Genomic DNA, 18,605 nt, shown 5'->3' on the forward strand with positions numbered 1-18,605 from the left:
TGGACCGTTTCGTCTTGTATATATCCTTCTTTTTTACTCATCCAAGGAACGTGTTGTGCCTTTGTTGTTTATCCAGAGCAGGTCTATCGTCTTCAAATCATCATCCACGATAACAACAAGTGCTCCTCCTCCATAATATCTTTTGTCATTAGTCACTAATTATATAATGTTGCAAGAAACCCGATGGTGCCCAGCCCGACTCTTTTCCGTCAAAGCTAACGACAAACGACGACTTCTTTCTCCGTGTTACGAAGCTCATCGGGGGAACAAGAATATTTTTTTTTTGGCAGACCGACTATACGGTGGTAACGCGGGAGGCCACTACCGTTACTTCAATTAGCTTTTATCCTCTATTTATTATCACGATTTTCATTAAAAAAAAGTGTTTTTAATTCTGTATATCCGAGTGTCAAGACCTCTCAGTCTTTCTCTCTGTAATAGAAAATCCTCTCCTTTATCAAGCGCGCTAAACGAGGGGATCGGACGATCCTTTAGAGAGATCGTTGTTATTGTTGTTGTCGTTGTTGACGTTGTCACCCACTGAAACCCCATCGGATCGGCTAAAGCTTCACATCGGGTCTCGACCCGAAAGCGGTTTTACAGTCCGAAAAAAAGACCCATTGTTTTTATTACGATATTGCAACGTGTTGAGTCGTAGATGCGTTTCTCTCTTTTGTGTTCATATTACACACTATATATACTAATACCGAAATAAGGTAATATATTATAATAAACATGTTTTCGAGAAACCCACAGGTACAGGTGCTCGTAAGGGTGCTGTAGTACCATTGACTTAAAACAGGTAATAGCAGCAAATTATGATGGCCGGAACACTGTACAACATGTCCAACAAAATATTATCATTTGGGGTTTGACTAGTCTGACACTCGTGTCTGTAATCTACTATAGCGCCATGCATACGTGACGAATATGCTGATCCGATGCTTCGTCAGTTACCTCTATAGAAACGTGATCGCGACATATAATCAACAATTGAGGGAAAAGAGGAACTCAATCTTCGTTGGTAGCTATGATGTAGTCTTGATGATAGTGTTGTTAGTGAGTTAGACAGTCGTCTTGTTATATCAGGTACATGCGTTAGATCAAAGAGTACCCAGGCTTCCCTTACTAAGATAAAGAAATAAGCATTAACTGCTATGGAAAGCATGGTAGTACAAAATGGAGCAGTAAAGCACCTGCACTTAATTGGGAAGGTGCCATGTTGATTAAATCATCATCTAATCCTTGTGTGGTACCGCCACTAGATGTCCTTCTCCTCCGCAAGGGCGTCACTAAGAGTCCTTGTCAGAGACTGGACTTATATAGTGGTGTGTGAGTTTTTCGAAAGAAAAATTGAAGTGGATACAAGATAGCTGACAACACACAAAGTATCTTTCTCTTCCCTTTTTTGATGAATCAGATGTACCGGTGGTTTAAGTCGGTTAAAACGAAGCCCAACAAATTTGTATTGTTAATGCACACGTTTCTGTCAATATTGCCCCGCGGCATACAGGTAGAAAAAGGCTCGGTCCGCCGACTCGATTACCACAATTACAGTCGACCCCCGTTAACGTCAACCCTCAGGGTACCAGCAAAAGTGTTGACCATATCGAGGGTTGACGATCACAGGGGGTAGAGAATAGGCAAAATCTTTAACTGCTAACTTTGAAAGGATACCAGCGAATCTGTTGACGCTATCGGGGGTTGACGTTATCGGGGTTGACGTTAACGGGGGTTGACTGTAACAAGGATTAAAAGAGGAGCATAAATAAGTAAAAACATGTGTCCATTGAAGGTGCGAGCGTAATATGTTGATATTGGTTGCACAATTTTCCAATGATGCTGATTGAAAGAACTTGGCGCTTATTGCATGATCATGTATATTTTTAGTATTGGCTGTGGAAAGTAAGAAAGTATGACATCGATAAACAAGTATTATCATCACACATTCCTACTATGTATACATCCGACCGATTTACCTTGTCATCAATTAAAAGAGCCTTTCTTTATCGTCCACACGTTTGCCCATCACACGCCGGCAATTGATAATTTCTTTCTTCATTTACCATGCTGTTTCTCCCGTTCAAAGCAACATTTAGACAGTGGGCTAGACTCAGAGCATTGCTCGCATCACCTGTAGTAGAGCCATGATGACCCACAGATATTTGCTTTCGTATACGTGAATGTTTCGTTTCATGTTGTAATAGCCAAGGAACTACGCATATATATGCTGCTGCTCTGAATACTTGCATTTTTGATAAGCATATGCGAGCATTCCACTGATCGAGATAGCTCTCCAAAAGTAACTGGATTTCGCGATGCATCAGTAGACGATCATCTTGCCCATGGTACAGAGGTACGTCAAAACCATCCGTTGGATATGACTACTTTTCCGCGAGAGCATCCCAATGCAAATCCTTAAGTATGAATATCGATCCATCCAACATAGAACAGCGAAGTGGTATCTGCCATCCATCGTCCTCGTGCACCATTCTGTCACTCGATAATTTGCATCGTCACTATGGGAATGCTGAATGGAATCTTTTGTTAGTGCGCCCACACCACAAAACTAGCTCGTAGACGAAAGGGCATTTCAGGGGTCAATATCAAGGGTCGTTTGTAATTAGCAGTTTCGTGTTCTCAATGATGTAGGACTTTATATCTTCTACTATTGTTGCTTCTGCTCCTATCACTCGCAGGCCCAGATCTTCGTTTATCTCTATATCAACAGCATCATGATAGAAGGAAAAGACTTATGTTGTAAGCTGTACTTCTTTCTATTAATAATTAAGTAACAGTAATATCAACGAACATATGCACTACAATATGGCAGCCGAACTTGTATAAGGCCTTGCATGTTTCCGGCCATTCGTACAGGAACGTCCAAGCATTACAACAAGATAATGTTGCTTTTCAGGTACGCTGAGTGTAAAAGAATGTTAATCTAGTCCTCCATGCAGTCGCGTACTTTGGAATGTTGGGATAAGTAGCTGCTGGCGATACAGGCGCTTGCATTCGACGCAGACGATTAGATTAAAGGTATTTGAAGACAACAAGACGCATCAGCCGGATTGCAAACAGACCAACAGTACACTAACACTGTTGGTAAATGAAACGTAGCAAAAAGCGTTCGCTAGTTTCATAAAGTCTAGTCATGTTGTCTAATAAGTGATAGGTATCACGCAAATAAAAGGAGGGACTCAAGTCGGTTGTTGTTTCATGCTATACGTCTCTGGTGTCACAAGTAAACCGGAGAATTTAACAGCAGCGGCACAACTAATTGATCCAACACTCACACTGAATCGTGTGGAGTTTTGAACGATGGCAATATTAGTAAAGTTACAGTTTTATTCGATAAGATAGCTTAGCATTGTCTTAATCCACACGAGGCACATTTAACATGTCGTCCAAAGTTCATGTATAACCTTAGCGTAGAATCAAAATGCAGGGTTATCTAAGACGACACGAGTTGTTAGCATGATGAATAATTGAGCTTACAGTCGAGTAATTACTTTCTGTGGTAACGACTTCGGATATGTGTTTATGTAATAAAGGATATTGCACTGCCGTTATACTTTATTGTTATCTTTAAAGCGCCTAATACGCAATCTTGTGTTAGTAGAGGAAAGTATTAAAAAAGAGCATCCTTATTCTTTGTGAGGTATTCCTCCAGTGTCTCTGGCTCACGACCCAAAGCCAGGGAAAGACCATGCGAATGCTCGAAATCCGGATTAACATCATGAGCCATATCGTACGCCAATTTGTGAGGAGCATAGAATGCGCTGGTAGCCAGCTCATACTGTTCCTTGAACGATTATCGCTTGAAAGCTACCGCGAAGCCGAGCAACTTGCTCAAGGTCTCTGTTTGCTGGTTCGCGGTCAACAATTCCCCAACCATGGGATAAATAGCATCGCCATGCTTCTCGATAGGGTCGCGCAAAATAATAGCTGCCAGAGCGCCGATATCGTCGGTAGAGATCCACCCCTGAGGAGTGTCTGGCGCGGCCACAGAAACAAGCGTCTTGGTTTGCACAACATGTTTGGCGAAGATAGCGTAATTCGACATGAAGCGCCAGGGGCGGAGGATGACATAAGTGGCATCGACGGATTGAATGGCGCGGATGGCGTCTTCAGACCGAGCATGGGCTTGACCAATAAACGTGAATGGATGTACGGAGACGGTGAGGGAGGACACAGCAACGATCTGCTTGACACCTGCAGCATAGGCAGCCTTGGCCATGGCACCCTTGATACGAGGCATCATGCCCAGGCTACGGACTAGCAAAAACATGCGGGTATGGCCACCAATGGACTGTTCAAAAGGAGTCAGATCGTCATAGGAGCCCTGGACGTGTGTCACCTGAGGATGATCCTTGAAACAGGATTTCTCTGGCCGACGAGTGTAAATTGTAATGGGAATATTGTTGGCCAATACGTCTTGAATAGCTTTGGCACCTACACCGCCGGTACCACCAACAAAGTAAATTCGTTCTTGTTCTTGAGGACCCATTATTCCGTGCTTGACGTTGTCGCTTTCTTATCTGATATGGATTGATCAAATTACTGAAACGATAATCGTTGTCAATGTCCTTTATGTATAAGATCCAGGGAATGTATTCGGGCTTCATACAATGGTAAGGCCACGTAACTGTTATTTGCCATAACTGACTAATTTGGTAAATGTCGGGACGTTCGGCGTTGAACACTCCGGCGGGATGAAGTTACTATTGAAACAGGCAGGTAGAATCCAGTATAAACAATCAACCAGTAGCGCGAAAAACAACTGTCGGTACAGGTTATCGTACTTACTCACTCATTATCTATTCATCACTGACTGAAAATTAATTCGAGTATAGAATAGCTTCGCTGCAGGGTGAGCGCTTCTGTTACAATTTTACTTATACACAAACAAAACTACCTCTTGCATTATTATTCCATATGATTGAGAAGAAATCGTAATGCTACTCATTCGATCCCAGCGAATCCACTCAAGCTTATGTCTAAAATTCTTTGTATTTACCTGCAATCTATGACACATAAACGTACGGATGGAGTCACCATGTTATGCGCCAATCGCGAAATCAGGGAAGAGCGAAAATTTCTTTTTCTCTCGCAATGAACCGTTCGAATACGCTGCCTGATTTGTGCATAGTATTGCATCAGAATCACCTTATAAAGACAGCTTGCGATTTGTTTCCTTAACAATTTATCTTTTCTACGAATAACGAATCGCATCAGATTCCTGCAGTAGCTTTATTTATTTGGCTTCATAATAAATTGTTTCCAATGCTATTCGTGGTACTTTAAAACATACATGATGATAAGACGTGAGAACTATGCTTTCTTGCTAGTCATTTCTTTCTATTCTTCCCAAGCAATCAATCTGTAGTAGCGAAAAACGATGTGCAGCGCAGGCGACAATGTTGTATAAACGCGCAATAGAGCAGAGCCGACAGGGCAACGTCTCTAAGAGCTAACCAGCTGAATTTACAATAAACGATATAATCTCCGTTTACTCGAAAACATTAAGTGTAAGACATGATGACTCTAAAGTTTGCGCATTTGTAGCATGCGAGTGGATAGTAGATGCAACCAATACCTCTGCTTCTAAATATCAATGCGTTTGAAACCATTTATCAGCTAAAAGAAAGAATGTCATGTTACTGCTGGCCACCATTATGCAGCATCGCCGACTCTTCAGTGTATGTCTAGGGCTGTAGTCCAGCTATGATAAGATCAACAGTCGTATCTTCCTGTTGGTAAATATTGCTGAGCATCACATACAACTGTCCTTGCACAAGTTAATGTGTAAGTGCTAAGTAGCCGTAATCATATACAGATGAAAGGATCGCAATTTGTATGAACTGCCATGATCAGCATCGTGCCTTCGCCATAACAAACGCAATAATGCTCTCACAGATCGCTTTTATATAAAAGAATGCGTTTAAATATTACTACTTGTGGTGTCCTATGTTTTCGCGCCAGACACCATGAACTCTTACTTTGATCCCAGAGCTGTCCATTGATTTTCTTTACCGCAAACCTCACCCACTGTTTGTAAGCTCACATGATGTAATATATGACTGCGCAGAAGAACGTAAAGCAACAAAAGAGGCGCCTCCTTATTATTATACCATTCTTGTCGCAATAGTTTGTTGATATTCACCTGGCTACGCGAACTCTTTTACCTGCTCCTGCAAAAGATTCGCGCAGCCATATTAGCGGGCAAAAAATGATGGTTTCACAAAGCCATACGTAGCAACAAAGCGGTCATATGTCATATTCCCGGTACTACACAAAAATAGAAGATTATTATATGAGTGAGTACGCTCTTTTTCTTCCTCTTTTTCTCTTTTTCTTCTTACTTATTACTCTAGCAAATCTTACAAACAATCATCGCTTACTCAATTATAAGTATACTATATTATGGTGGTGTCAAAGCAAGCATACAGCAGCCTTTTTTCAGCGTTCCAATGGTCGTCATCAAAGCCAGGGACTTCATCCAAACAAGTTGTTACTACGTTGTCACCATTGGACAAGGCACAAGAAAAAGCACAAAAAATCATTCGCGCTTCACCTACGTCTGCCAAAGGCTATATTCAATCTGCTCGCGTTTATAAAGAAAGCGGCGATCTTCAGAAAGCACTCGGTGTTTACAGACAAGGACTTCGATTCGTGCCGCCAGAAGACCCTCTGCACGCGCAACTACAAAAGGAAAAACAACAAGTGTCAGCCACACTGTTGCAAAGAAGCCGCGGCTTCCATCAGCTGCTGCCATACGACGTTGTCTGTCTGATATTCGGAAGCTTGGACTTTAGAGATATGCTACGTTGTACGGGTGTCTGTCAAGGATGGTGCAATTTTATGATGGATTGGCCGGAGTTTTGGCAACGGATGTCTCGAGAAATGCCGCAAATGAGCAGATCCACGCTGGATCCTTTGTTGCGACGTCAAGCACAAGAGTTTCGGCTGGATGGTCAGGATGCTGGTTTGGTACACGATATCCTAGTATTTCTGGCGCACTCAGATAATCACTTTATGCAAAAACTATGTAAGTTGCTGTGTTGAATTGTTTTAATATTTATGCTTTTACACGATTTTTCCAAATTAACAAAACAATACAGCTTTCAAAAACATTACTTTGACATTTGAGCAAGCAAATCTCTTGGGCACCGCTCTTAAATCAACAAGGTATAATGTACAGTTCAAGCGAAAGGATAAAGTCTATTATTATATCATCTCTATAAATAGCCAGATATATACTAAACTTCGGTTTTTATTTTCTAAAAAAGCCCTCCAGTAAAGCGAATTGAATTTGTTGACTGCAAGATTCCTATAACTCGAATAGTCGCGCCTATATTGCAAGCCTGCTCAAGCATGGAACACATATCGTTTTCGCAAACTGACGCGTACGGAACATTGCCTTACGGTGACGCTCCTAAGAAAAAAGATTTCCGCATGCCAGACTTCGAGTATACATCGCTTACCTATCTCAAACTTGGTGTTGATAATGCGGGTAATAACTACGGGCTGATCGACAATGGTCGGCTCGCTGGCATTTTAAGTCGGTGCCTCAATCTTGTACACTTGTTCCTGGACTCTAACGGCACAACCCATCACGGATACAACATCACACAAGTCTTGAAGCACTGTCATCGTCTTGAAAGTTTGGTCGTAGGCCCAAAGGCAGACTTACCTGCTGCTTTGAGTCACATTGATGAGAGCGAGTTTGACAGCATCAGCAATAATGACAGCGTGGCTGGCCCGCCTTCTTCTACATCACTAAGTGCAACACCATCAGCATCAAACAATGGCAGTAGCAACAAATCCAACAATAGCAGTAGCCCACCACGAGGATTGCGACGTCTCATTTTGAGCGGCAGCGTTAACGTGACTGATAGCGACATGGTTTCAATATACAAAAAGTGTCACAGCACACTAGAGCTACTCTATCTGCATTACGATGGTGCAAGGATTGCTTCCAGTTCATTCTACAGACTTGCATACCATGAAGCACCAAAATTGCGCGAAATTTATCTGGCGACCGAAAACGCCAGTGGAACAGGGAATGCCAAACATCCTCCTATCGCCAAAGCATTGACGGCCCTCTTCTCTTCATGTCCAGCTGTAGAAGTGATAGACATTAATGATTCTCTAAGTGCATCAGCTCGTTCATTCTATGGCGGCTGCTATCTCCGTGTCAGTAATGGGGTGCTCAAGTCTATTGCCGAAAATTGTTTCCAACTGCGTAAACTGAGGATCGTTGGTTGTCGACAACATACTAAAGACGGTTTGATCCACTTTGCTTCTACAGGGAAACTGCGACGACTTGTTGACTTGGAGATGGATATGGAATGGCAAAATGTGTTGGAGGTGGTTAACAATCTTACATCGCTGCAGCGATTACATGTGCGCAAGGATTCGTATGGTACTCAAACGGCCTTCCCACAAAGCCATAAAGAGACAGCGAGCCGGATCTTGGGAGAGCGTGGAGGCGACCTTACTTTGGCGTAAACATATGTACTATATTGAGTAACGCTTGTAAGTTTTAGCTAGCTTACCTTTCAATTGACAAATCGAACGTCACAGCCTTTTCATTTATGCCTATGTAAATTTCTTTTCACAATGATCAATAATAAAAGACAAAGCGGTATGTTATTGACAGCATTGCATAAAGTGCTCTGGACTACTACCATAGCAATACACAAAGTTGGCTTAAGTGAAGATTTGATAGATCACACCAGGTAAAGTACTTTATTAGTAGATTGCTTTACCACGACAGCAAATCCACCTGAAAACCGCCAAAAAAAAATCGCTATATAGTCTCTTGACATAACCGTGTTAAGGCCATTAATAGTTAGCTGAAACAAAGCAAGCCTCAAAATCAATACGATGGTTTGTATACGTATATGATAGGGGCCGAAATGAGCTCACTTAATATCCACGGATTCTCTATGGCCATACATGAAAGAGATCCGTCGAATACTTTGCTTTGATAATCCAAGCAAACCGTTAATTGAAAAAATGTGCAAGCAACACAATATATGAAGATGACTCAAATGCTGCACGAAGGAGTCTTGTTTTGATGCGATCATAGGATGAGTATTTTGAGCGATATCATCAGGCATAGGGCCAAGTTTCCTCCTGCTCTTGCTGCGACTGACGTCGCAGCGATAGCTCTAATGCTGATCTCTACCTCTGGGACATCTTGTCCCGAAATTCCAGCCGATCTAGCAGAAAATTGCATCCCCTACAACAGAGCCGCTCTCTTAGTCCCAAATCTGAAAATTAAACAAAGGATGTATCCTACGTGATTTCTGCGACTAGCGTGTGCTTTACCAAGACATATGTGTGACGTCTTCTACCGCTTCCTATTGTAGTCGATTATAGTCATGGTGATGGTAGCATATGATTTACCAAGGCCATGATATAGATCGTGGATACTGCATGTCAACATTTAGCGCGGCATGATTTATCCCTCGGCTGTGAATGGTACCTCGCGTATTTGTCTTTAGCTGTCAAAGGTTGTCTTTGTAGCCTATACGAACTGTGATCCTTCTGAGGTACTGCTTCGCCATCGTTGGATGATGCTGTAAGAGTAGAGTTAGTTGTTGAAAGGGGAAATTGGTGTGTGAAGGGCTACATATATAACTTCTGATAAGCCCATTAGTATCTCTTCCTTTAAAGAAACAAGAGGGAAGAGAAAAAGTATACAAAACCACGTAAGTTTATATAGCCGTGCAGCTGAGCTGGCTGTATAGAGTGAGCTGTTATAATTGGTGCACACTAATGGTCTATACTGTATTATTACTCTATCATATACAAAACCCAAGCATACAAGAAACATTTAAATAATAGTATTTGCATAACTGCGAAAAATATTAACAGAGTATATCCTAGTGTAAATCTAAGATAAGATCACCGCCACGCTCTCCAAGGATTTTTTTAAGTCTCTCCAAGTGATCTGAAGGAATGCCATATCCCTCGGGCCAAGTTCGCGAGCTACTGTATACAGTGTGCAGCGTCTTCAATGATGTGAGCTTTTGAACGATCCCAAGAAGATAGCTTTGATAAACTATCTCAATCTCCAAATAAGCAAGTCTTGTTGAAGCAAAACCAGACAAGCCCAAGATTGAATGGCTATGAGACCCAGTGACATGCAAACGGCGAAGCAGAGGACAACTCTTGGCGATAGCAAACAATATGTCGTTGTCGACCACAAGGGAATGAAATCGCGAGCTGCAATAAACACGTCCAGACTCGCAATTATCGATCGTTACAACTTCCAAAACGGGGCACCTTGAAAAAAGCGTTATCAGCGCGTTTTTGTGCTGTTGCTGCGTACCACCTTTAATCACCATTGACAAGTTGATCTCTCGCAGCTGGGGTCCACCGTAAGAGACAAGATCCATGAATAACTTTCGGTTCAAGTTGCAGCGTAGATACAGAAACTCCAAAGTTCGGTGTGATCTTTCTAGCAGGATTGGCAGGATCGGCAAGTTACTAAACTCAAAACTTTGGCTACCCAATATGAGCCACCGCAGACTATCAGCATTGGAAGGCTGTACTTGTTGAATACCAACATTATCAGTATCATATTTTGGAGCAGAAGAAGACACGTCACCGGTACTGCTGCTGTACTCGTCAGTAGCAATCGTCGGTTTAAGCTCGGTTTTGTTGCACACTGTTAAATTTCGGAGTCGTGGGCAGTATTTCAGTGCTTGGCTAATGCAATGTGTGTGATGGATGGAGACACCAGGGGACAGGATCAGGTCCATCAAGTTTGGACACTGACAAAGAATTTCAAGCAATCGGGACGTTTGCTGCAATGGTTCAAAATAGTAAAAGTTTCCCGATATTTCAAGGTGTGTCAGAAAATCGAAAGTGAATGGAATGACGACCATACGCTTTGTTTTGCGAGAGAAGTACGACAACGCTGTGCGATTATTATCCAGTTTGCTGCTCTTGCTGTCGTATAAAGTTGTACTAATAGCTCCCGATGGGTTTGTGACCATGGATTGCGAAAAAGAAACATGTGTTGCTTCTGAACATGACTTTGATATGAATTCCAGAAGTTGACTGTCCTGGAAACTGCAATTGATGAATTCAACATGTTTTAAACCTGGACCAATTGATCGCAGTGTTCGTTGCAATAGAGCTATGCCGATGTGCGTAAGGTGTATACTGGTGAAAACTGATGTTGTCCTGCTTAGTACAAGCGTATATTTTAAAGCAGATGAGGGTAATAATGTGTGTAAGATTGTAGAACTTACCGAGTTTTCGGACACGTACGCTGTTATTGTCGGTGTCCTGTGATGGCTGCTCGGCAAGAAGTAGAAGTAGGCCATTCACCGAATCAGGCGTAACGGGACCATCGAGACGAAATTCTTGTGTTTGACGTCGTAGTAGTGGCTCCAACGTCGACCTGCTCGTTTTCGGGATTTCTATTCTAAGTCTCTGCCAAAATACCGGCCAATCCAACATAAAATCAAACCAAGATCGACAGACACCAGCGCACTGCAGTAGATCGTATAGTTCAAGGTCTTCGAAAATCAGAGAGAGGATGTCGTAAGGAAGAATTCGGCGAAAACCCTCAATATGCTCCATGAGCATGTTTAATGCGTTGCGCTTGGCCTTTTCTAGTCTGATATAGTGGCTCCAGGTATTGTTACATGATAGCTGTGGCTGTGGTACTGATTGTAGACCTTGATTGTAGACCATCAACGCGGTACGAAAGTCGTCTTGCTGTTCGTGCAAATATCCTGAGGCAAGGTACCCTTCGGCCGATTTTGGAAACATGCATATCAGCTCCTGAGCAGCCCAGTGTTCCTGTGCCATTTCCTCTGCTGAAGAAAGTTTTGAAGGTGTATTCATACTTCTTTCGGACGACGAAGTCACCGCTGATAAGGAGACTGTATTATTCGCTTCAAAAATCGAGAAAATAGTTTTGTAGATTTTATCGAGCATACCAAGTAAACGGCGGTAAAGAAAAGAGTATGATAAAACAAGAGATCTTTAACCAACATATACAAAATCTGTTGTCGTGACACAAAGAGCGGAGACCACAACGTGTGGCTGTGCCTTTTAACCTTTCTTAAAAGAGGAACAGCACTTGAAGGCATCAAGCTCTACAATAAATATCGGTCAGAATTCGTCAAAGCTCCACGCAGCGCTCAGTTATTCATCTATCCGATCGCCACGTCGGATTATCAGAATTGCATCGTGTCGAAATCGAAAAAAGGGCTTTTATTTATATGTAAACCTGCATCTTTGTTGACATGCAATCTACTATATGAAAAGCACCTCCGAATGTGCCATGAATTTTCTCAACTTTGAGACTCGCTATTGTCATAATATCGCATCAGATACTGTACAGTTTGGCGGATACGCAGTATATGAAAAAGTTAGTCAGTACGATGACTGTAGTTCATAAGGGTGTCTGGGTTAGCCGATTATGCTTCCGAACAAAACTCATATGCCACAATCTATAGTTAATGCCTTTATATCAGCAAGGGTAGTAATACAGGACGAAGTATAATCCCAGCATGCATAATCCCAAGATAACGAAGTTGTAGTGAACGTATGCTCGGAAATGCATCTCGGTCACAGCGTCACATACTTGTCATCGATGATCTGCATATAACCTCATGATTGGGCTGCGAAAGAAACCATCCCTTTTACTTTTCCTGCTTCTTTCTGGCTTTGTTCACTCTTCACTGATTAGATGCTAGCACTCAACTTACTGTTGCTCGTAGCAATCGCCATTTTTGCTTGTACAATCAAAGCTGACGTTTATGATGAACTCGGTGAATCCACTTTTCGATCGTCCAAAAATATCCTTTTTGCTGCAACGTTGGGTGGATCAAGTCACAGCTCCTGGGTAGCACGGCTACTCAATGAGCTGACACTGCGAGGTCACCGTGTTACCTATGCTGCCACCGTATGTGATCGCTTTTCAGCAGACACTTACGAGAGAAGATCGTCTGCAAAACTAAATGGATGTACTTTTTTCTCATTTGTGTCGCTTCTAGGACACCCAAATGAAATATACCGAGCCGTATCCTCATATTGATACCGAGGATCTCGGCGGCGGATTTTGGGTCAAGTTAAATGCTCACAACCGGACGTTCCCGAGACCATGGAATGATTTTAAGAACGAAATCAATATCAACACTGAGAACTACGGAAAAAGTGAGTAAGAGAATAAAAAGGGCAACTGGTAACTGTAATAATGCTAATTGTCAGCATTCATGCTTCAGTATATACTCGTATACAGCAGATAATGTCAGTTAATTCGTTTGATGTAATTATCTGTGATCAGTTCTCCACTGAATGCAGTGATGCAGCACGCATATCCGGAATTCCTTCTATTCAAACTATGGTTATGAACTTATCGCCAGGTAGTGAGCCATTTTTTAAAAAGCAAGTTACAACGGATTTAGGATACTTCTTCATAAATTTACCGTGAAAACAACGATAGATTCTTTCGCTCCATACATCAACAAATGCCGCATTCTTCTCGGTGAAACGACAACAGAACATATGTCCCTTCCATATCGATTTTATAAAAAATTCATGTTTCCTATCGCCGCTCATTGGCACTTGGGAGAAGCAAGAGAGAAATTTCGCCAGAAGCGAATGGAGCTTACCGGAGACATGGCACCGCCCGCCGATCCTGCACGCAACTCGCTCAAAATCGTAAACAACTTTTACGGTATTGAAGAAGCACGACCGATGGGTCCGCTGGTGGAGATGATTGGTCCAATTTATAACGCTGTCTATGACCCCTTACCTCCTAGCATTAAGGATTTTCTCGATAAGCACGAGCGTGTAGTCTTTGTAGCCTTTGGACAACACGCGTCCGCAAAACCGTTCGATACAAAACGTATATTGGAGGAGCTGTTGAGCTTGGTGGAATCCAATCTAATCGACGGAATCGTATGGGGTGTCGTCAAGTCAAGCGCAGGACTTCCGGACACGGTTACCACCAAATCAGGTCGTACGTACGATATCAAGGACTTGTGGGAGGATGAGAAGCATCCGAACGTTCGTCTTTTACCATGGGCTCCACAGTTTGCTATCCTGAATCATCCATCTGTTATAACATTTTTATCGCACGGCGGCGGCATGTCCATATTTGAAGCGCTATACGCAGGAAAACGGACAGTAATCAAGCCATTCTTCGGTGATCAACCGGGACACGCTCTTCATTTCGAGCGGGAACAGCTGGGAGGCTACTTAAAATTGGCCGAGCCAGAAGCATTCGAAACGCTAAGGCGCGTCATTGAAGACAAGGATGGTACAATCCAAAATAACATAAAACGATATCAGGCACTGGTGCAGATCCGAGCTAAGCATGCCGTTACCCGAGGGGCTGACTTGGTTGAAGAAGTTATCTTTACAAGCGTGAATGGTCACTTACCTCATCGTCTCGATGTTGCCCGTAGACTCTCGTACCTGAAGGCCAATGACTACGACTTGGGCCTGTGCCTTGCTGCTATCATATTAGGACTTGGATTGACGACTCGATTTGTATATCTACGGATGAAAAATCATTACCAGAGAGGACAATCCCAGCAACAGCACAAATCAAAGCAAATGTAACATGAAATTCAGTTGTGCTATCTTGCATCCCCTTTCCTCGTGCTTTTACTGCATATATACAAGTCAGCTAGAAAGGTCCCTCAGATGCAAAAAAAAATCTTAAAATAAAGTTTGGAATTGCCTTTATTGGAAATCGGAGAAATTTAAAGTTGGGGGGAGGCGACGATGGCTCTTGTACTTTTTCACTGCCCATTCAGCATGACGCATGTCGAGACCTCTGCTGTACATCTCGATAAACCTCCAGGCACGATTCTCATAATGGATCATGTGCTTGATGCTAATGCGTTTTGGAAGGTCCTTTACGTGTTGTTGCAATGATGAGAAAGAATAGTCACATTCGCGCCGAGTGATGCTTTTCATCTCGGCCCACACTCTTTCGATCCAGTTACACTCGCAATGGAATTTGGGATATAACTCGAATATCATGTGATGCTTCTCACAAATTTCCTGCAAGAGCGACTTCTGCTGCTGGAAATCTGGTTGGAAGGCTACGATATGTACTGCGCAGCAATTGACAGTTTTCTCTTGCTTGCAATGACGGATTAATCCCTGTGCGGGCCAAAGGTTCCTCTCCTTGAGTATGGCTTGAAGTCCCCGAGGCACACCATTAGCATCCACCATCGGCTGCACAATCCATTCTCCGTTGTTGCCATAGTAACCGCCGTTTCTTGATACAATCTGTTTTCCGCCCGGGCTCATATTCATTCTGTACGCATTAAGCGCATCATCGGGCATTGCAGAATGGTTGGAGCTCTGGTCAAAGCAGAAAACGCCAACGCAGTTAGGATGCAATCTTTGAAACTCTTCTATTGCTGATTCAAGCTGGTTGGCCATGTCGGTCTTTTTCCAATAGCCGTCGTTTTGAGCGCCAGGAATGATCGTCTTGCTTGAAAAAAGACCATGGCAGGAACAAGCAAAAGCACTGAGCATGATTGCACGGCCCTGACCTTTCTTTCTGATCAGGCTCTCGTTGGAAGCCAAATACACGCCTCGCTTGCAGTCGTTGGCGTAGAAGTAGGTCTCGTCGTGTGTGACCAGTACTTTCTCATGCTCCCAAACCCTGGTAACCGCTCGTTCTGCTTCATCATCCTCATCATACCTCGTCATGAGCTCTCTGTGCTCAAGCATTATCGTTGCCCATTCCTTGCGATAAATTACGACGTCTTCTCTTTCATGACCGTCGATGTATGGCGCTTGGGCTTTGTCTTCGATTTTAAACCCCCATTTCTTAAGGTATCGTCGTACGGTGGATTCAGATACGGCAATCCCAATGCGCTGTTCAGGGTTGGCCTCATCTAGTACGAGGTCATGCAGAATGAACTCTCGCAATGCAATAACTGTTCTCTTTTCGGGCTTCATTGACCTGAAAAAAGCAACGCATTTGTCCTTAATATGCTCGTCAGCAAGCATAGACGCGGTCTTGATGTGGGCTCCTTTGACAAAAGGTGTCAATCTCCCGGTTCTCAGATACTCGTTCGCCCAACCTCGGATCCTTTTCGCAAACCGTTGACCACGATTCCAATGCAGCGTGCTCAGCTTCTCAGATGCGCCTGTCTTCTCCTCTTTTTGTGATATCATCGTAAAGTAGTGATACAACGTGGCGAAACGCGCTCTCTGCAAACGATCAACATCAGGCGTTTTTCGATATAGGTCTGCATAAGGCCTAAGCGCTGCGATTGCTGATTCGACTTTGTCGTCATCGGCCCGCTTTTCCTCTTCTTTCTTGATCTTCATCTCGACCCTCTTTTGCCAAAACATCTCATCCACGCGTAGGCAGCCTCGCTGCATTCTCTCTCTCTTTTCATCAGCCTTTTTAACTGTGCGCTTTGAGTCTTTGGCGTAATAGGTGTTGCGTCCTTTCTTATCAGCGCCAGGAACCCACATTAACGCGTCGCTCAGGCTTTTTTCCACGCTGACAAGGTCGACCTCAGGGATCTCCAAGTCGTATTCTTCGTTCTCGTCGTCGTCCGTGATTTCTTCTTCACTATCCTCGACATCGCTGACAGTCGCGTCTTCTTCGAGATCTTGTGTCGACTCCTGCTCTGCCGCTTGCGTTACTCGTATCTGTTTGGCGCGTTTGCCCTCAACATAGTTAGATTTGCCAATTCTGGAGCGTTTTTTCGGTCTGGCCATGTTGAATTGGTGCAATGAAAGCTAATTTAAGTAATGTATAGAGGGATGGTATGGAAGTAAGGTGCTAAAATGCTAAGTTGCCCAGCTAAAAGTGACCAAATAAGGAAACTTCAGACGTTAATTGCTCAGCCAGTTTTTAAGCACAAAAAAATCAGTGGTAGTGAATTTTGTTCCTCTCCTCAAAAGCTTTCGTTTCCACTATCGTTTGCGGTGATCACGTGTGTTAATGAAAATTTATTAAGGTTTAAAGTCGGGGCTCATAAGGACCTTTCTAGCTGACTTGCACCTTATATACATCCACCTGCCTCGCTTCGCTGCGCTCCGGGTCATTCAACGGATTGGATGTTTCCTGGGGGTTCCCCCCAGACCCCCAAGGTGGGGGGTTCCCCCCCACACCCCCCTTCTAAACCCTAACCAAAGCTCGCTTCGCGAGCTTATTTATTGCTATGACTACATATAACCCTAAACGTTATCATTATTGCTATGACACGAAACCCTACTACACGTTGGTTTGTCAAATTAAAAGGGACGACAGAGGAACTTTTGACTGGTATTTCACTGTTAATGCGAGGATAACTTATTTGTTGCTATCGACAGCTCTTACATATTTTTGAAAGTTCATCAATGTGTCCGCTTTCATTTGAACATCATGGTAGATTATTGCTGCTTGTCGTAATTAGCTGAAAGGTGACGGCAGCTTCGCGTAGTTCTATATCTTATTGTTTCGCGTCAGATCTACTTACGAAAGATACCGTGAAGAGGTAAGAATATTCTATTGTACGTTAAATGATAATAAGTAAAAATAAGAGTTTAGAAGCAAAAAGAAAAAGAGCAGAAAAGGGCTTAAGGTGATGGAGGTGGAAATGCGGTGATTGTTGTTGTGGGAGAGGTTGGTGGTGAATTTTCGGCTTGTTCAGGAACAGAGGCCGGCGGATGCAAGAGAACTTCTTGGTAGACGATGTTGGTGGTTTGTGGTGGTCCAGACCCTGAGAGATCGATGGCAACGCGAAGATTGTTAGGGTCAGTTGCCCGAGATAGCGCAACATATAGTTGGCCATGAGCAAAGACATCTTCTGCAAGGCGGACACCGACATATTGCAGGGTTTGCCCTTGCGCTTTGTGGATGGTCATAGCAAAGGCAGGGCGAACAGGGAATTGCGTGCGTTTAAATTGGATAGGGGAGCGTGTTTCCGATGGTGTGAGTGTTATGCGAGGGATCAAGACGATGTTACCGGCATGAGGCCCAGTGGCTATCTCAGGTTCAAGTACATATCGCTGGAAAGAGCGTACGATCAGCCGTGTCCCATTGCAGACCACTTTGGGTGTGCAAGTTTCTCAAAAGCATGACTGGGCAACCGACTTTGAGTTTTAGCAAATGCGGTGGGAGGTCGGATGGATTTATTGCATTGAGAAGCTCTGGTGGGTATGTCATTTGATCTTCTGGATCATCCACTGTATCAGCGCTCTGGAATTCGTTTGCAGTGCCTGGGAAATGGTCGAGTATCAGTTCGTTGGGTGCTGTAACGTCGACATTCTTTGGAGTCAAGATAGAGCGACTGATGAGGTAATCACGATCCATATGTGGTGCGTTGAGGTTGCCGTAAATGGTTTCTATGAGCTCGTACATGTTGTAATATGGCATGAGCATTCGATCTGGAAGCCGGACTCTGTCATCAGTGGTTGGCACGAACAGCTCAGCGCCATTACCAATGCGAAATCAAAATATTGCGCAAACTCGCGAAGCTCATTTGCATCATTGGTGTTGGCAGCTTGTTGGACGCGAATGTTGGTATCAGGTGGTGGATGGTGACGCTGGGCCAAATGGATGAGCGATTTAAGCACTGCTGTACGATCTGCGAGCGCGACGC

General features: G+C 43.4%; 4 protein-coding genes across 4 annotated transcripts; 2 read left to right on the forward strand and 2 right to left on the reverse strand.

The window, feature by feature from the left end:
• Positions 1-3,408: 3,408 nt before the first annotated feature.
• BDB00DRAFT_891370 (uncharacterized protein) lies at positions 3,409-4,763 on the reverse strand. Its single transcript, XM_053128478.1, has 2 exons — positions 3,513-4,763; positions 3,409-3,454 (listed from the first exon to the last, which is right to left on the reverse strand). Exon 1 carries the CDS (start codon positions 4,508-4,510, stop codon positions 3,815-3,817), a length of 696 nt encoding a protein of 231 aa, XP_052982984.1. The 5' UTR covers positions 4,511-4,763; the 3' UTR covers positions 3,409-3,454; positions 3,513-3,814.
• A 1,579-nt stretch (positions 4,764-6,342) lies between these two features.
• Positions 6,343-8,739, forward strand: BDB00DRAFT_926596 (uncharacterized protein). The gene is made up of 3 exons (XM_053128848.1): positions 6,343-7,051; positions 7,125-7,191; positions 7,293-8,739. The coding sequence occupies exons 1-3, from the start codon at positions 6,427-6,429 to the stop codon at positions 8,512-8,514; spliced, it is 1,914 nt and encodes a 637-aa protein (XP_052982985.1). The 5' UTR covers positions 6,343-6,426; the 3' UTR covers positions 8,515-8,739.
• A 1,055-nt stretch (positions 8,740-9,794) lies between these two features.
• Positions 9,795-11,982, reverse strand: BDB00DRAFT_808471 (uncharacterized protein). The gene is made up of 2 exons (XM_053122413.1): positions 11,274-11,982; positions 9,795-11,194 (listed from the first exon to the last, which is right to left on the reverse strand). Exons 1-2 carry the CDS (start codon positions 11,965-11,967, stop codon positions 9,897-9,899), a joined length of 1,992 nt encoding a protein of 663 aa, XP_052982986.1. The 5' UTR covers positions 11,968-11,982; the 3' UTR covers positions 9,795-9,896.
• Positions 11,983-12,724: 742 nt separating this feature from the next.
• Positions 12,725-14,604, forward strand: BDB00DRAFT_758169 (uncharacterized protein; the record flags this gene model as incomplete). Its single annotated transcript, XM_053119035.1, has 4 exons — positions 12,725-12,940; positions 13,032-13,191; positions 13,260-13,400; positions 13,481-14,604. 4 exons carry the CDS (start codon positions 12,725-12,727, stop codon positions 14,602-14,604), a joined length of 1,641 nt encoding a protein of 546 aa, XP_052982987.1.
• Positions 14,605-18,605: the final 4,001 nt, after the last annotated feature.

Source organism: Zychaea mexicana (genome assembly GCF_025766255.1).
Source record: "Zychaea mexicana strain RSA 1403 chromosome Unknown BDB00scaffold_13, whole genome shotgun sequence".
NCBI classification, from domain to species: domain Eukaryota; kingdom Fungi; phylum Mucoromycota; class Mucoromycetes; order Mucorales; family Lichtheimiaceae; genus Zychaea; species Zychaea mexicana.